The sequence below is a fragment of the Leopardus geoffroyi genome, chromosome X (genome assembly GCF_018350155.1).
Source record: "Leopardus geoffroyi isolate Oge1 chromosome X, O.geoffroyi_Oge1_pat1.0, whole genome shotgun sequence".
Taxonomy (NCBI): domain Eukaryota; kingdom Metazoa; phylum Chordata; class Mammalia; order Carnivora; family Felidae; genus Leopardus; species Leopardus geoffroyi.
Window position 1 is genome coordinate 20,576,604 of NC_059343.1, and position 15,113 is coordinate 20,591,716.

Below are 15,113 nucleotides of genomic sequence, written 5' to 3' on the forward strand. Positions count from 1 at the left end.
AAAAATAAATAAAAACCTTTAAAAAAAATTTTTAAATCTTAAATTATGTATTTGACATAGTACTTGCCAAAAAACTGATCATCAAAGAGTTCAGGATTTAGAGTCAGAAGCTCTTGGTTCAGTTGTCTGATTTCAGGCCTCTTCCGTTTCAGTAGGCAAGTCACGTAGCCTCTGCAAAGCCTGTGCCCTCGCCCACAATAATACTACCCCTCTGTGAGCCACATAGTACTGTCAGGAGGGAGAACGCGATTGGCTAATGCAGGCAGAAGCTCTTTGTAAATTGCTAAGAGCCAAACAAATGTTTGCTCTACTTTATATCCCTGTTACTTTATTAGAGGAAGTAGTTAGGTTGAAATTATAACACGGCTGAGTATGTCTGCATTCTCCTTGAGGAAGTTCACGTAGGTTCCGTCTCCTAAGTGATTTCTGGTCACGAGGAGGAGGAAGGACCCCATTTTGCAGCATCTACTCTATAGCCCATACGCTGTTCTTGGTGCCTGACATGGGATTCAGTATTTCTCGTATTTTCCTCCAGAGATCCTTAATGCAAGGAGAAAAGACTGGGGGTCTCTCAGGGAAGGGGTGGGAGTTTATCTGCCAGCTACTAGTAGAAAAGTTATGTGAACCTTAAATGCTACTCCATAATGTGCCTCGTTTGTTGAAACCGAACAGGATTTAACATTGCTGTTTCGTCCAGTTAGCCAAGAAGATGTGCCCCTTTTCTGCTGTGGCTTCACATTCCTCCTGATCACCACTGGGGTCACCAGTGGGGGTGATGTCCCCGAATTTGAAAAAAAACTGAGAAATATTTAGATGACTTCAATAATACTCAGAATATTATGACATAGGTGATAATATTCCAGTCTTGCTCCAGTTTCAGAGAAATTGAATAATCTGCCCAGGGTCACATAGCTGGTAAGTGAGGGAACAGGATTTCTCCCCAAATTGGTTGGACTTCCAAGCATATGTTTTTGCTCAGCCCTACCTCTGGAGGTGGGAACCTAAATTAGCCTTTTGTGTAGAGTTCTTTTTTATGTACTTGAAAAATAGAATACCAGCAGCTTTCTTGGCTTTCTTGTAGTTTTGGTCCTTACTCATTGATGGTTTTGTCTCCGTTTTCAGCCAAAGCTCCAGACAAACCTATTCAGGTAGTTTATGTGCCCTCTCATCTGTTTCACATGCTGTTTGAGTTGTTCAAGGTAAGTGGAATTTAAAAACATGGAAAAAAGTCTTCATTTTAAATTACTTTGATTCAAGGCATAATGGATTCATTAGATTAGCATAAGAAAAGGTTTTGCATAACCATTTTAAAAATTCTATTTCTGATACCCTGTGGGTTTTATAATTTGTACACTGTGAGATGAAAAATTGCTGTGTACAGTATAGTTTTCGTGAATATTAGTACATATTGATTTTGAAGCTTAATTGTACCTTAGTGATTTTATGTAAAATCCATCCTGTTTTTTCTTCACTTATGAGATGAGAGATGCATTTTAGTTTCCAAACCTGGTAGAGGCTTTATTGATGGTAGCCAGATCAAAATAAATACGTGTTTTTGCATATCTGTGTTTGTAAACATTAACCATGTTTGTGCATTAGCATTTGTTTTAGTATTGGGTGATACCGTAACCCTTTTACACATTTGAGTCCATTCAGAAGATCTGATGGAAGCAGAGGGGAAATATGGGGGAGGACTGGACCAAAAGAAACACCAAAAAACAAAAGAACAAAACCTCTTTAGACTCTGCAGCTTAAGCTGTTGCTTTTGTCAATCAGTAGCTCATGGCATTTATAAGAGCAGGATTATAGGCACAAGGTGTTTAAGCTAAAATTTCATTTCTTCCAATGTGTAAAACCCTAAATTGAACACCTGAAAAATCAGTTATGCTGATTTGCTTCCCAAAATTATAATGTTACTGATGTAACATTTTAAGGTTGAGATGGGCATTCAATTGTGAACTTTCTCTTCAACAGCTGTGGCTTTTTCAGAATTTCTTTTTAACTGACATTGCCTTTTTTTTTTCCCCTCAGCCAAATGATTAATTTTTGTGGGAAACATGAATACTCTGAGGTTTTCCGCCTTCTTTAGAGGAAAGGTGCTCTGTAAATGCAGACTGATAAATAGGATTTAAAGTGCATCAGTGCGCCTCTGTAGCCTCGTTACATGTGATAAAAACATCCCTCTTGGTTAAGAGCTGAATAATTTAAATACCCTAAAGTGAAAGCAAGAAGAAAAAAGGAAGAAAAGGAAAAAAAAATATTTAGTGTGATGGATGGGAAGGAAACTAGATGAAAATCAAAATAAAGCATCGGGAAAATTTTCCTTGATCCAAACACACATTTAGCTAAGTTCTTTAGAGGAAAAAAAAATGGTGTGTAAATCCAACTAATATCTGTCTGCTCCACAAAAGTGGTGTTGTGCAATAAGCAATCCTCTGCTAGTTTCTGTTTTTAAGTCATGGTTTGTGAGTCAGCGGTATGCTTAAAAAAAAAGGTCTTACTATTTCAGAACTCAATGAGGGCGACAGTCGAACTCTATGAAGACAGGAAAGAAGCCTACCCATCTGTTAAAACCCTTGTTACTCTGGGGAAAGAAGACCTATCCATTAAGGTGACTGCTTTATTTGCACAGATACTTTGTCTAGTTAATTGAATAGTACCTAGACATTGCGACATCAGAGGGAAGAGAAGAAAACTGACAATGGATGTCATGACAATGTGTGTACCACATTCGATCTTTCGCTTGTTACCTCATTTAAACTTATCAGAACCCCATTTTTCAGGGAGCTGAACAAGACCTCAGCCCCGAGCCTGTCGGGTCCTATTGTGTTTCCCTGCCCTCTTTGTTTTAGGTTTAGATGAGAGAACCGTATTTCACTGGGGGTTCAAAGCCCTCGTACAGTTTAGAGTTATCTGGTAGGTACTTTAATGAACTTCTTGCCTTGTACTAAGAATGGATTGATTTGTTCTTAAACATTTTGTACGTTACAGATAAGTGACCTAGGCGGTGGCGTCCCACTTCGAAAAATAGACCGTCTTTTTAACTACATGTATTCAACTGCTCCTAGACCTAGCCTGGAGCCTACAAGAGCTGCCCCTCTGGTAAGCATCTCAAACTGCTGCTTAAGGAAAGGCCATGAACACGAGAAGGGACTCCCAACGGAATGGGCTAGAATTCTCCCTGGCTGGTTAAATACGCCTTTTTGAATTCGAATGTTTCCCGCGTGATTTGGAGGAGGGGGCGTTTTATCCCGCTACTACTATCTTTGTGAATCCTTTGGACCTAGATTTCTTCTCTAATTGTGTCTTAGCAACTCTCAGAGCTGAGTACCTCACTTCCTGATAGAGGGAAACAGCATTTCCCTTTGGTTAAGACTGCTGCCAGGCCCCATTTACCACCTGGGGCTACCCTCGGTGAGAGCGGAAGGTTAATAGCAGGCCGGCAAAGTTGCCTTAGAGTGTGTTTGGCTGCCTCGTGCTCCGGACCCCGGGGTGCTGCATACTGTGGAGACCCAGATCGCCCAGGGCTTTGTAGCCTCCCCCGCCACATTTGTTTATATAATTAGAATGTTAAATTATGAACACATTATGTTTTTTATATTAAACAACATAAGCAGGAAACATATAGGTGGCGTATGCATTTTCAGAGCCCTTTCTGTCTCAGTCCTACTGAGGCAGTGAGAAAAGCCCCAAGTTACCATGGCAGCATTTAGATCCTGCTCCGGCCACACTTTGTTCCCCTGCTGAGTGTTTCTAGTTGACAAACAACAATTGAACCCTTTGTCATTAAACACAGCAACATATCTATCAGTCTGCAAAATGGTTGAGGGCACAAATTAAGTTTCATTTTCAAGTCCGACCTGATAAGCACATAAGATTATATTTTATTTGTATGAATAAAATCCAACACTTTGTATCATTTATTCGAGACAGAGTTTGTTAACTCAGCATGTTGAAAACAGGAAGTCATTTTTATAGGAGTCAAGAAAATTCATGAAAAAAACAATTTTGAAAGGCGTTGTCTTCGCCAGCCTCTGGTCCCTACTTAAAGGAATGTCAAAAGAAAAAAAAAAAAAACACTACAAGCAAATCTGGAGGCTTCCCCAGTTGTTTAAAAGGAATATGGGTCGTCTATATCCTCAAATAGCATCTTGAGGATAGCTGTTCTGTCATAGTTTTTTTTTAAAATGAAACTGAACAATTGACGTAGAACTTCAAATAATGTTGCTCTAACCTCCCCTTTTAAAGATGAGAAAATAAGGCTAGTGCCTCGCCCAAGGTGGTTGTGCTCATTACGGCAAGGCTGGCACCGGCCACGTGTGCGTTACCCGCAGGGCACCATGTGGCCTCTCCTTTGAAGAAACGCTTCCACTAGCATCTCTCCCAGTCATAAACTGTGTTCAGCTTTAAAGTGGGCACGTGGATATGTACTTCTAGAAAACACTTTACTCGCTGAGCACCTTACCACGTTACAGCTCTGTGCCTTGACACATGCATTTCTTTTGTGGAAAGGTCCTCCTCCCCCACTCCTATTGATCCTTTGACACCCTGGGACAACGTTGGTGAACCTCACCAAATCCAAGTTAGACACCCCTCCTCTGCATTCTCAGGGCCTACCTGTCTCCTCACGCTCATGTTCTCGATCGTTCCCTGGGGGACCCGATATTAGCCTCGGGGCCTTGCTGGAAATGTGGGAGGCAGACTTCCTTGGCCTCTTCCTGGAGTATGCTGGTTTCTTTACTGTGGTGACATCAGTCACCCTCTTGTCCTCAGTACCGTTAATATCCTGCCAGTACTAAAGCCCCCACCTTTTATTTTTTTAAAAGTTTTGTGTGTGTGTGTGCGCGCGCACGCGCGCACACACGCAGGGGAGGGGCAGAGTCAGGGAAGGGGGAGAGAAAGAATCTTAAGCAGGCTTTACACTCAGCACAAAGCCCAATGTGGAGCTTGATCTCATGACCCTGAGATCATGACCTGAGCCAAAATCAGGAGTCAGATGCTGAAGCGACTGAGCCATCCAGGCGCCCCTGCCAGTACTAAAGCCCTTAAATGACAGTACGCTCTGTCATATGCGCCCCTTTGAGTCGTGCCCTGCCCTGAGGAAGGAATCTAAGAAAGATGTTTAAAAATGGTAGAATTCCACGTTACCTGGTAAAGTTGCTGCTCTGCAGTGTGACAGCAGCTTCACTGTGTGTACTTGGGCTTAGTTTCAGGCACTGTGTCAAGACTTGACACTTACGGTCTAGGCCTCATAGCAACTCTGAGGCAAGTTTTTTTATTACATTTTCAGATGAGAAAACAATCTCAGGTTGAGTAAACTGCTCGGAGTGAATTTCCACTTAGGTCTGTCTGAGCCCAAAGCCAGGGCACGTGCTGCTCTAGGAGCGCATTACCCCACTGCCTCCCCCAGTAGCCATGCCACGGGATTTCATCCGAGGGGCCAAAGCTTGGGGCACTGAATCTGCCCCTCCACTCCACAGTTACTGAAATTAGTCTCCATTGTTCTTAATGTCCTTGTCGGTGTCTGAAATTTTTTTTTTTCCAACAACCTGTTACATTCAGGGTTCTATGACGTAAAGATACAGGACAGTACTGGAATTGTTTTCTCGTCTCTAAACACATGTTGATCTGCCGTATATCAAAATACTTTACCATTCACAGAACCTTAGGAAGTAGACTCAGGAAATTTTCGTTTCGGTGTGTTAGCCTGGGTACCGGTCGACATGAACCCCTGTGCCAATTTAATTTTCACTCCAAAGAGCAAGAAATTGTGATAATGAAACTTAAGGGTGACGTGGTTTAGTTTTGTTACCAGTTCAACTCCCATTTGATTTGGGATTTGCTTTAAAAATGCTAACAATTTGGGGCGCCTGGGTGGCTCAGCCAGTTGAGTCACCAACTCTTGATTTCGGCTCGGGTCATGATCCCAGGATTGTGGGATCGAGTCCTGTGTCGGGCTCCATGCTGAGTGTAGAGCCTGCTTGAGATTCTCTCTCTCTCTGCCCCTCTTCCCCATCTCTAAAATTTAAAAACATGCTACCAGTTTGCTTTAAGACACTAAAAAAAAAAGCATTAGTCAAAAATTGAAGTATTTCTAATATTTTCCAAACATAAGAGAAGTGTTTTTGTAGGGTGAAAATAGATTATTTGCCATAAATGAGCATATACATTAAAGGTTGGGTCTGTAATTTATTTGCATTAAAACTGAATTAAGTATTTCTTTTAATCTTCCAAAGAGTCCTCATACCGAATGGGTTCGCATTTGTACCTGTCTCATTGTATGGATTTTCTTTTCTCCGTAGGCTGGATTTGGTTACGGCTTGCCAATTTCTCGTCTTTACGCCAGATATTTTCAGGGAGATCTGAAACTCTATTCCATGGAAGGGGTCGGTACTGACGCTGTCATTTACCTGAAGGTACTGCGTTTCATTAGTTATATGAAGGCATCTTTACGTTTTAAAGCTTTAAGTTCTTACATCTAATGGAGAACAGCACTACAGCATGTCTTATGTTCAGTTCAGATTTACTTTAGTTTTATGGGAAAACCAAGGTATGTCCTGTCCTTGATTTTCTGCTCAGGTGTAGCAAAATACGAAATACGGACATGTAAACACATAAATACTGATTTTTAAGACTAAGATTCTTAGTTGTGATTTCTTTTAAAATTGCATAACCATTGAAAGGACTAATGTAAAAGGAGATAGATTTTCCTAAACTGAAGTCTTTGAGTCTCTTGCTTTAAAACTCACTGGCTTTTCCAAAGTTACAAGAATTCAGTAATCATGGTATGGTGATATAAAAGGCTGATCTAATAACAAAGCTTCTGTAACACAGGTGTTCTCATTCATTGGTAGCATCAGACTTTTATTTATTTCTAAACTCTAGAACACTTGAAGTATTTTTTTGAATAGGTAATACAGGCACGTAGTACAGAATTTAGAAGCTACCAAAGGGAAAAGTAAGTCTTTCCCGCCACTGGCTCTGAGCCACCCAGGTCTCTTTTCCAGAGGTAACCATGGTACCAGTTTCTCATGGAGCCTCCTGGAGTTGATTCTGCATTGATAAACATATGGGGGGGAATAATTTTTTCCCACACTGATTATTTCCACATTTTGCTCTTTTTTTTAAGCTTTCCTGTATATCTTGGAGATCTGCTACATCCCTGCATATAGAGATGGTCATTCTTTTTCACAGCTGCGTATGCGCAGTGTGTTATATGTTATACGTGATGTGTTATATACCATAACCTAACCAGGGATTTGGAGTGTATATCTTATGTGCCACTGCATCTAAATGATGTGATATTTGGCATCACCTTATGTGCTTATGTGTATAAATTTAGTATGTATGGAACTTCAGTTCTGTGTGGGCCCTCTGGGGAGCAGTCAGCCTGTGAACAACAGTGCTCAGCCTAGAGACCGTATAGTCAAGGCGCCTGAGTATTTCAAAGCAGTATTAACTGAATAAAATACTTTATGTTCTGGTTACGTGTACTTAGGTACTGGTTTCGAATGAGTGAATGTTTTTATTCCTTTAAAAAAGCTTTAATTTAATCCTGGCCAATCTGTGTCCACTATCGAAATGTAATTTTAATGTAATTCCAAAAGTACGCATCAGGGTTTCTAATGTTGTAAATAGTAAAACTTCAGTATCTCATGTGAGAAAAATGACATGTGGACCTTTGGTGTCTGTTTTTGTCTTTCTGTTAGGCGCTTTCAAGTGAATCATTTGAGAGACTTCCAGTTTTTAATAAGTCTGCCTGGCGTCACTACAAGACCACACCTGAAGCTGATGACTGGAGCAATCCCAGCAGAGAACCTCGGGATGCTTCAAAATATAAGGCGAAACAGTAATTTCATACTTTAGTTTCTATTATAAAGCATCTGATTTTTTCCCCAGAATGTACCAGCCCGATAATACCTTTAGCCAAATCTTCTCTGTGGTTTTTCCACTGGAAAAGCACAGTCATCTCTAAAGAAAGAAAGGTTGGGGGCACCTGGGTGGCTCAGTCAGTTAAGGGTCCAACTTTGGCTCAGGTCACGATCTCATAGTAGATTCGAGCCCGGTGTCGGGCTCTGTGCTGACAGCTCGGAGCCTGAAGCCTGCTAAAGATTCTGTGTCTCCCTCTCTCTGCCCCTCCCCCACTCATGCTCTGTCTCTGTCTCAAAATAAATAAGCATTAAAATTTTTTTTTTAAAGAAAGAAAGGTTGGAGCAGCTTTTTCACACCAGACAGGAAGGACAGCATGAACTGGGTTGCCAGAGTAGCCATTCCGATAGAGGTGCCCATGTTCTAGAAGTTCTTGCGCTGTGGGGATATTAATAGCAGTGAGCAAGGTTTATCCTGCCATAGATTGGATTTTTAAAAAGTAAATTCTGCAGTTTGTCATCATCTATGAAGACTGACAGGAGAGTGTTTAGAGAAAGTCTGTGGGTGGGTTGAATCTGAAAAAAAATAAAATTATCAGTCAAGATAAACAAAATGTGGTTTATCCATACAACGGAAAAGGACGCATACTGTATGATTCCACTTACACTGAGATACCTAGAAAAGTCAGATTTATAGAGACAGAAGGTAGAATGGCGATTGCCAAGGGCAGGGGGAATGAGGAGTCATTGTTTAATGGCGACAGAGTTTCTGTTGGGAAGATGACAATGTTCTGGAGATGGAGGGTGGTCACAGTTGCACAGAACTCCGAACGTGCTTAATGCCCCTGAACTGTGCTCTTAAAAATAACCATTTCTTACCATCTTACCAGATAGCCAATTTTACGGATCGTTTACCACAATTAAAAAATGAAAAAATTAAAAAGAGGAAAAAAAAGCACAGAATAACAGCTTTCACTCCTTTATGGTAATAAGGGCAATAATCCAATCTTTGGTTTCCAGTTTTTTTTTCTTCTGATTACTGTCAAGCTCCCACTAGGCTAGCAACAGTAAGGGCTCTGTTTATTTAAAATAACCTTTTATTAATAGAATAGAAAGCAGTGTGTGTGCATTATAAAAAAAAAAAAACTTAGAAAATGTAAGTAAGCAAAAAAAGGAGAAACCACTGTCTGCTCACAACTCCAAGATAACGTCTCTTACAACTTTGTGTGTGTCTTTCCAGATACTTTGCTCTTTGTGTATACAGGAAAACCTTACCGAGCGAGTTACTTGCTCTGCGAGTGTTCCACAGGACGAGCAAACATTTCTAATATATTTTAACTTGCAATACGAGTAGTACGTGGTGCCTAACGTCACGTGATCACAACTGAGCCAATGGTTCTTGAAATTCGCTTTGATATACAAGTGCTTTGCATTATAAGCATGTTTCCCGAAAGGATTATGCTCACAAACCAAGGTGCTACTGTATATGTATTTTCCCCAAATGAGATTTAATTATTTATACTGTTTTATGACCTGCTTTCATTTCATTTAACCATTTCCACCTTTCCACATCAGATTTTCATCTTGAAAATTTCCAGGAGTGTGTAACAAATTCGAGCAAATCTCAAGTTGTTTTTAATCTAGGACAGCTTTTTTGTTGTTGCTGCTACTTGTCCTGCAAAAATACCCACCTTCATTTCATTGGTTTCTTCTCTGAAATGTCATTTGGCTTTTTCCCCATTCTCTGTATTTCCTATAAAGTGCAAATTCATCTAAAGATTGACCAGAGCGTTAAAAAAAATTTTTTTTTAATGTTTATTTATTTCCGAGAAAGAGAGAGAGTGCGAGTGGGAGAGGGGCAGATGGAGAGGGAGACACAGAATCTGAAGTAGGCTGCAGGCTCCAAGCTGTCAGCACACAGCCCAACATGGGGCTTGAACTCAAAAACCGCAAGATCATGACCTGAGCTGAAGTTGGACGCTTAACCGACTGAGCTGCCCAGGTGGCCCCTCAACAGTGCATTTTTTGCTGGAGTCCCTCATAAGCACTGTTTCAGAATTACATTATGAGGGGACGCCTGGCTGGCTCAGTCAGAAGAGCCTGTGACTCTTGATCTTGGGGTTGTGAGTTCAAGGCCCACATCGAAGTGTAGAGATTACTTAAATAAGTAAGACAGAAAACCCCAGAATTACACTATGATGCCCGTGATCTGTGACTGATCCACCATTAGTGATGTTAACATTGACCACGTTGCAGATGCTGGCTGTCTGGGCCCTCCATGGTAGAGGCGTTTTTACCTTCTCAACTAGAAAGTCCTCTGTGTAGTGTTACTTTGGCCCTGGGCAACCATCACCTGGTGGTTTTTAACACCAGTTGGTAATTTTGGCCTGAATCAGTAACTTCATTAATGTTTATAAGATGATGAGTTATTTTTGATATCATTCCTTTGACAGTTATTAGCGGACATTCTCCTCTAAAGTTCCTCCTTGTCAACGCAATGGCCTCATTCAGGTATCTCTGGATGTACAGTTCCTCCTGGAAAGGCAGGATAAGAATTTAAATCTTTCCCTACCAATTTTCAAGGCTAGAAGTTGAGTTAAAATCCACCTTAAACGGTGACAAATGATTTTCTGGCTTTCTCCTTTTTGAGTATTATTGTGGATAGTATAGATTTTTCTTCTATATGTTTCAATCAGAACTTAACATACATACACACACATATATAAAGTGCACACATCTTAGGTTTATAGCTTGACACGATTTTACATCGGTATTTCTAGCACCTGAAATGGCCCCTTTCTAATCAGAGTCTTTTCCCTCTACTGTCCCCACTGTGTAACCATTACTCTGACTCTGTCATTTCTTAAACGTAAAACAAAAGGAACATAGTAGTGTGTACTCTTTCTGTGTCTGGATTTCTGTGAGGTTCACCCATGTTACTGCACATAGCAGCCATCTTTTTGAAGCTTAAACTGGCACACCTTTGGCCACCGGTAAGATCCTCTGTGTTCCTTGGCTGAAACCCCACGTATCTTTGAAAAGTTTTTCTGGCTCAAGATGACATAATGGTGTCATCTTATACCTTCCCTGCCTCCATCCTAGAATCAGCATTTCCCTCAAGGAGCCCTATTTGCTTTTAATGGGTATTAGAGACCCTAATCTGGAAGTTAGGGGTGTATATTATACCTTTTCTAGTTCTCTTTTCTGGACAGAACTATTAAATCATAAGTTCACGTTGATACTTTCAATTCGATTTTAACATTGCAACGTTTCACCCTAATGTATGTTAATTGTGTATATTTCTTCTTAACCCTGAAAACCTTGATTCTTAACACGCACCAGAAAGGTATCTGTATGCAAACACAGTCGGTAAAGCTTCGTGGTTTTGTTCAGTTATAGTACCATTGGTCTTTTCTGATGAACGATATAAAGGGTATCTTTACTGATTTTTGTCCCGTGGAAGCATTGTGATGGACCTCTGTACAGGATTGATGGACCAGTCATTCATCTCAGAGATGAAATTTAGAGGAGTTTGGTTTGTGCACGTGAGTGCAGGTATACACATGGGTATTCACACATACATACACATACCATCCCTGACCAGGATTCAGCTCATTCAGCTTGTAACAACTGGATCAATTTCCCTTGATTTCATTTTCAGTCTCTATGCAGTCAAGTAACATGTTGGGCATCACTGTGACCAATTAATGCAAGCTATTGCTCTGATAGGGGGAGTTATTTGGGTAGTCCAGAAGCAGGTTTTTAAAAAAGTTTATTTATTTTGAGAGAGAGAGTGCGAGCAGGGAGGGGCAGAGAGAGGGAGAGAGAAAGAATCCCAAGCAGAGAAAGAATCTCCGTGCTGGTAGCACGCAGCCCAACGTGGGGCTCAAACCATGAACTATGAGATCATGACCTGAGCTGAAACCAAGAGTCAGACACTTAACTGACTGAACCACCCAGGCACCCTCCCAAGCAGTCTTTACAAATAATATGGTCCATTTGGAGTGGAAAAAGATGGCTTTAATTGATTATTTTTTAAATGCAGTTTTAAAACTCTATATTCTATCAGGTTGTATAATAATTAAGTATGTCTTAGTTTCTAATACATTATCAGACAAACAAGTTTTAGCAGAAAGCAGTATTTAAAATTGGAAAATGGTTAGCCTGATGATTCAAATTGTTAAATTATACAAATAGGATGACTGGTGGCGATCTTGGGAAATTATTTAGTATAGGTAGGTAAATTCACTAGGTGAGTGAGAAATTTATTGAAAATTTATTCTGTAATCAGGTTTTTCTTTTTTTGGCTTTTTAAGTTTTTATTTTAATCCCGTTTAGTTAACATGCAGCGTAATATTAGTTTTGGGTGAACAGTACAGTGATTCGGTTCTCCCACACGTCACCCGGTGTTCATCTGATCTAATCAGATTTTTTAAAAAGATTAGAATGTTTTATTTTTATTTTTTTACTGTTTATTTATTTATTTTGAGAGGGTGCGTGGGAGCGGGAGAGGGGCAGAGAGAGAAGAGAATCCCAAGCAGGCTGTGCTGTCCGTGCAGAGCCCGACACGGGGCTCGATCCCACGAACTGTGGGATCACGACCTGAGCTGAAATCAAGAGTCGGACGTTTAACTCACTGAGCGTCCCAGCCACCTCTAATCAGATTTTTAATTAGAGCTGTACTCAGGTATAATTCATATACCCCATAAAATTCACCCTCTTAAAGTGTACAGTTTTCCTGTATTCAAAGTGTGCAACCCTTACTACTAATCTTAGAACATTTCTGCCCTCTCACAAAGAAACCCTATACCCGTTAGCGCTCATTCATCATTTCTAATCAGGTTTTTAACTGAGAGTAAAGAACTGTTTTAAAATATGTATAAGTAATTAAATGGTCATTCTTTTTCTGTACCAACTCTGAGAGTAATTCTGAGATAAGGCAAAGGTTTTTGAATTCCCACCGCCACTAAATGCTCGGAGTCAATCTTCGTTAAATAGAGAACGTTATACTCAAACTGATCGTGGATATTCCTGTTGTTTTCTTTGTAGGGACAAGATCAAGACCAATAGAACTTTGTAGAGAACGGAATGCATCTGTCCTCTCTGTGAAGAAAGATCGTCTTCTGCAAGTCAACTGGAGAGAACTCTTTTCCTCCACCAACTTTGAGCAAAGCACATAGTCACTACAGTGCTTGAATGTCTTATTTTCTCTACATGAGCTGGACCTTTTCCAGAGAAACCTTCTGTAGCTGCTCCATATCTTCACTAAAGTAGCACCTTGAGCAATTTTTCATAGTATGTTGCTGTGATTTGGTTGGCGCCTGTCACGAGAGAGTGCAAAGCCTCGTCAGCGCTCTGGTGTCCTCATACCTCCCTCCTCATTGTCATAGAGTCGAGTGTGTACTTTGTCCCCAGGATTCTAAGCTCCTTCCTCATTCCAGATGCAGCCAGTCTCTACTGTTGCTCTTTGTGACCAAATACCACGTTTTTCCAAACCACCGACTAAGGCCTGGGTAATCTGGAAGTTGGAGACACCAGCAGAGCGTGTCTTGATAATTCAGTCCCAGGGCCCTTCGTCTCGCATTTGCGTCCTTCCTCACTCTGTGATTTTGACTTTGGCCTTCTTCCATCTGATCTGAGTGAGGTGTGGCTCCTTTCACATTAGATCTTACTCTCCGATGCATTGATTTTATTTTAAAATTCATTTGTGTACTTCCCTTCTGTCAATTAAAGCATTCCAAAAGGTGTCTTGGAATTTTTCACTTAACTGCTTGGTTTCAAAGATCTTAAGTGAAAAACTACCTTCTGGTCCTTGTCAAATTTGTAAAGAGCAGGAAGTTGGAGTTTTTATGCTCTGTAAAAATTTTGCCAGTCTCATTATCAGATTCCTTTGTAGTTTTCCAAGGAATTGGAGGTCCCTGTGTGATGCACTTTACTAGTTATAGGCTGTCGAAGGCAAAAGTTCTTTCTCATTTATTTTGAAAAATGCCCTAGGTCTTCATAATTTTCATTTTCATGAATGGTAGCCATTTTTAGAACTGTCGATCTGATGTTCATACTCCTTTCCTTATTGCTGAAAGCTGGACCGGGCAGAGGACTCGGGCCGAGGAGAGAGAGGTCGGGTTGCATGTACCCTCAGCAACGGAAGCCTTCCCACAGCCCACATCAAGGCCTCGCTTCATACGGCTCCACACGGTGTTTCTCTCCACCGTGATTTCTCCTGTCTTGTGCTTTGGCTTCTGCCTTCTTGTGACCCCCATATCCATGCTCCCATCCAATTTTTAAGCATTGAGTTCACTGATGGAAAAGTTGTAGCTTCTAAAGTACACAGTACAAAGTCCTTTGGTGCCACGGTGGCGTCCGTGCAGGTGCCCTCGCTGTGGCCTCCGTGGGGGTCGCCCCGGGAGGGGAGGGGTCGGGCCCCGAGCAGCTGCACGCGCGTCGTCCGCGGCAGCCCTTTCTCTCCGCTGCACCGAGCCTGATTTTCTTGCATTTCATTATGTTACCTGAGCTCGTGGTAGTTCCCCTTGGAAAGATCCCTCATCCACCCGTACGAAGGTCTCATCAGGGAACTCCCATAATCCACTAGATAAGAAAAAGACAGACGTGCTTCTGAGAGAGGCGGGACAGGATGGTCCGGATGGAGGCCTGCGGGTTTGAGGACCGAGTCCGTGTCTTGGGGATGGGGCCGTTCCGTGTGATCTTTTCCTTGTGTCACAGATGTAAAAATAGGGGCCCTTTCCATTTCAAGTCTCCGACTGTCTTACAAACATTAGGTGGTAGAGCATCATCTTCCCGGGCCTCCATTTCTAACCATGCCCCTTTATACTTTCACATGTGCTGTTCCGCAGGGGGGGCGGAGGCCACGGACCGAAGAGTGGTCCCTCCTGCCTTGTCCTGGCAGCGTTTTGCTGTGTGCTTGTGGACATTGTTCTGCCCTCACCAGCTCCCTGTAAGGGTGCAAGAAGGGGAATAAGGTTTGGAAAAATCCTGTCGCGTTCTCCCCTTTATAGGTCTTTTTCAAAAGTAAAGATCTCTTTTTGTGTTGTAATGACACGATTGGTAGTCCTTTCTGATGCACTTGCCTATCCAGCTGGCTCCTGTAGTCTTGCCTCTCCTGTCTGCCTTCTGCGTTAAGAATTGACCTTTGCTCCAGAGCAGCAGCCATAAGAAGAGTTGCAGGAACATCTTGCATTCTCACGGCTGAGTGGCCCCAGCATTCATTTATCCTTCTTGTTGGCCGTA

General features: G+C 41.5%; 1 protein-coding gene across 4 annotated transcripts in view; it reads left to right on the top strand.

Moving 5' to 3' along the window:
• PDK3 (pyruvate dehydrogenase kinase 3) overlaps positions 1 to 13,615 on the top strand; it is a 68,645-nt gene extending 55,030 nt beyond the window's left edge. For 3 of the 4 annotated variants that reach the window (XM_045473264.1, XM_045473262.1, XM_045473265.1), the window contains exons 7-12: positions 1,123 to 1,199; positions 2,510 to 2,611; positions 2,992 to 3,102; positions 6,303 to 6,416; positions 7,710 to 7,849; positions 12,918 to 13,615. In XM_045473264.1, the coding sequence (XP_045329220.1) occupies positions 1,123 to 1,199; positions 2,510 to 2,611; positions 2,992 to 3,102; positions 6,303 to 6,416; positions 7,710 to 7,849; positions 12,918 to 12,948 (575 nt within the window). In that variant the 3' untranslated portion in view covers positions 12,949 to 13,615. The remainder of the gene's footprint in view (positions 1 to 1,122; positions 1,200 to 2,509; positions 2,612 to 2,991; positions 3,103 to 6,302; positions 6,417 to 7,709; positions 7,850 to 12,917) is intronic. The other variant, XM_045473263.1, reaches the window with a different exon arrangement.
• Positions 13,616 to 15,113: the final 1,498 nt, after the last annotated feature.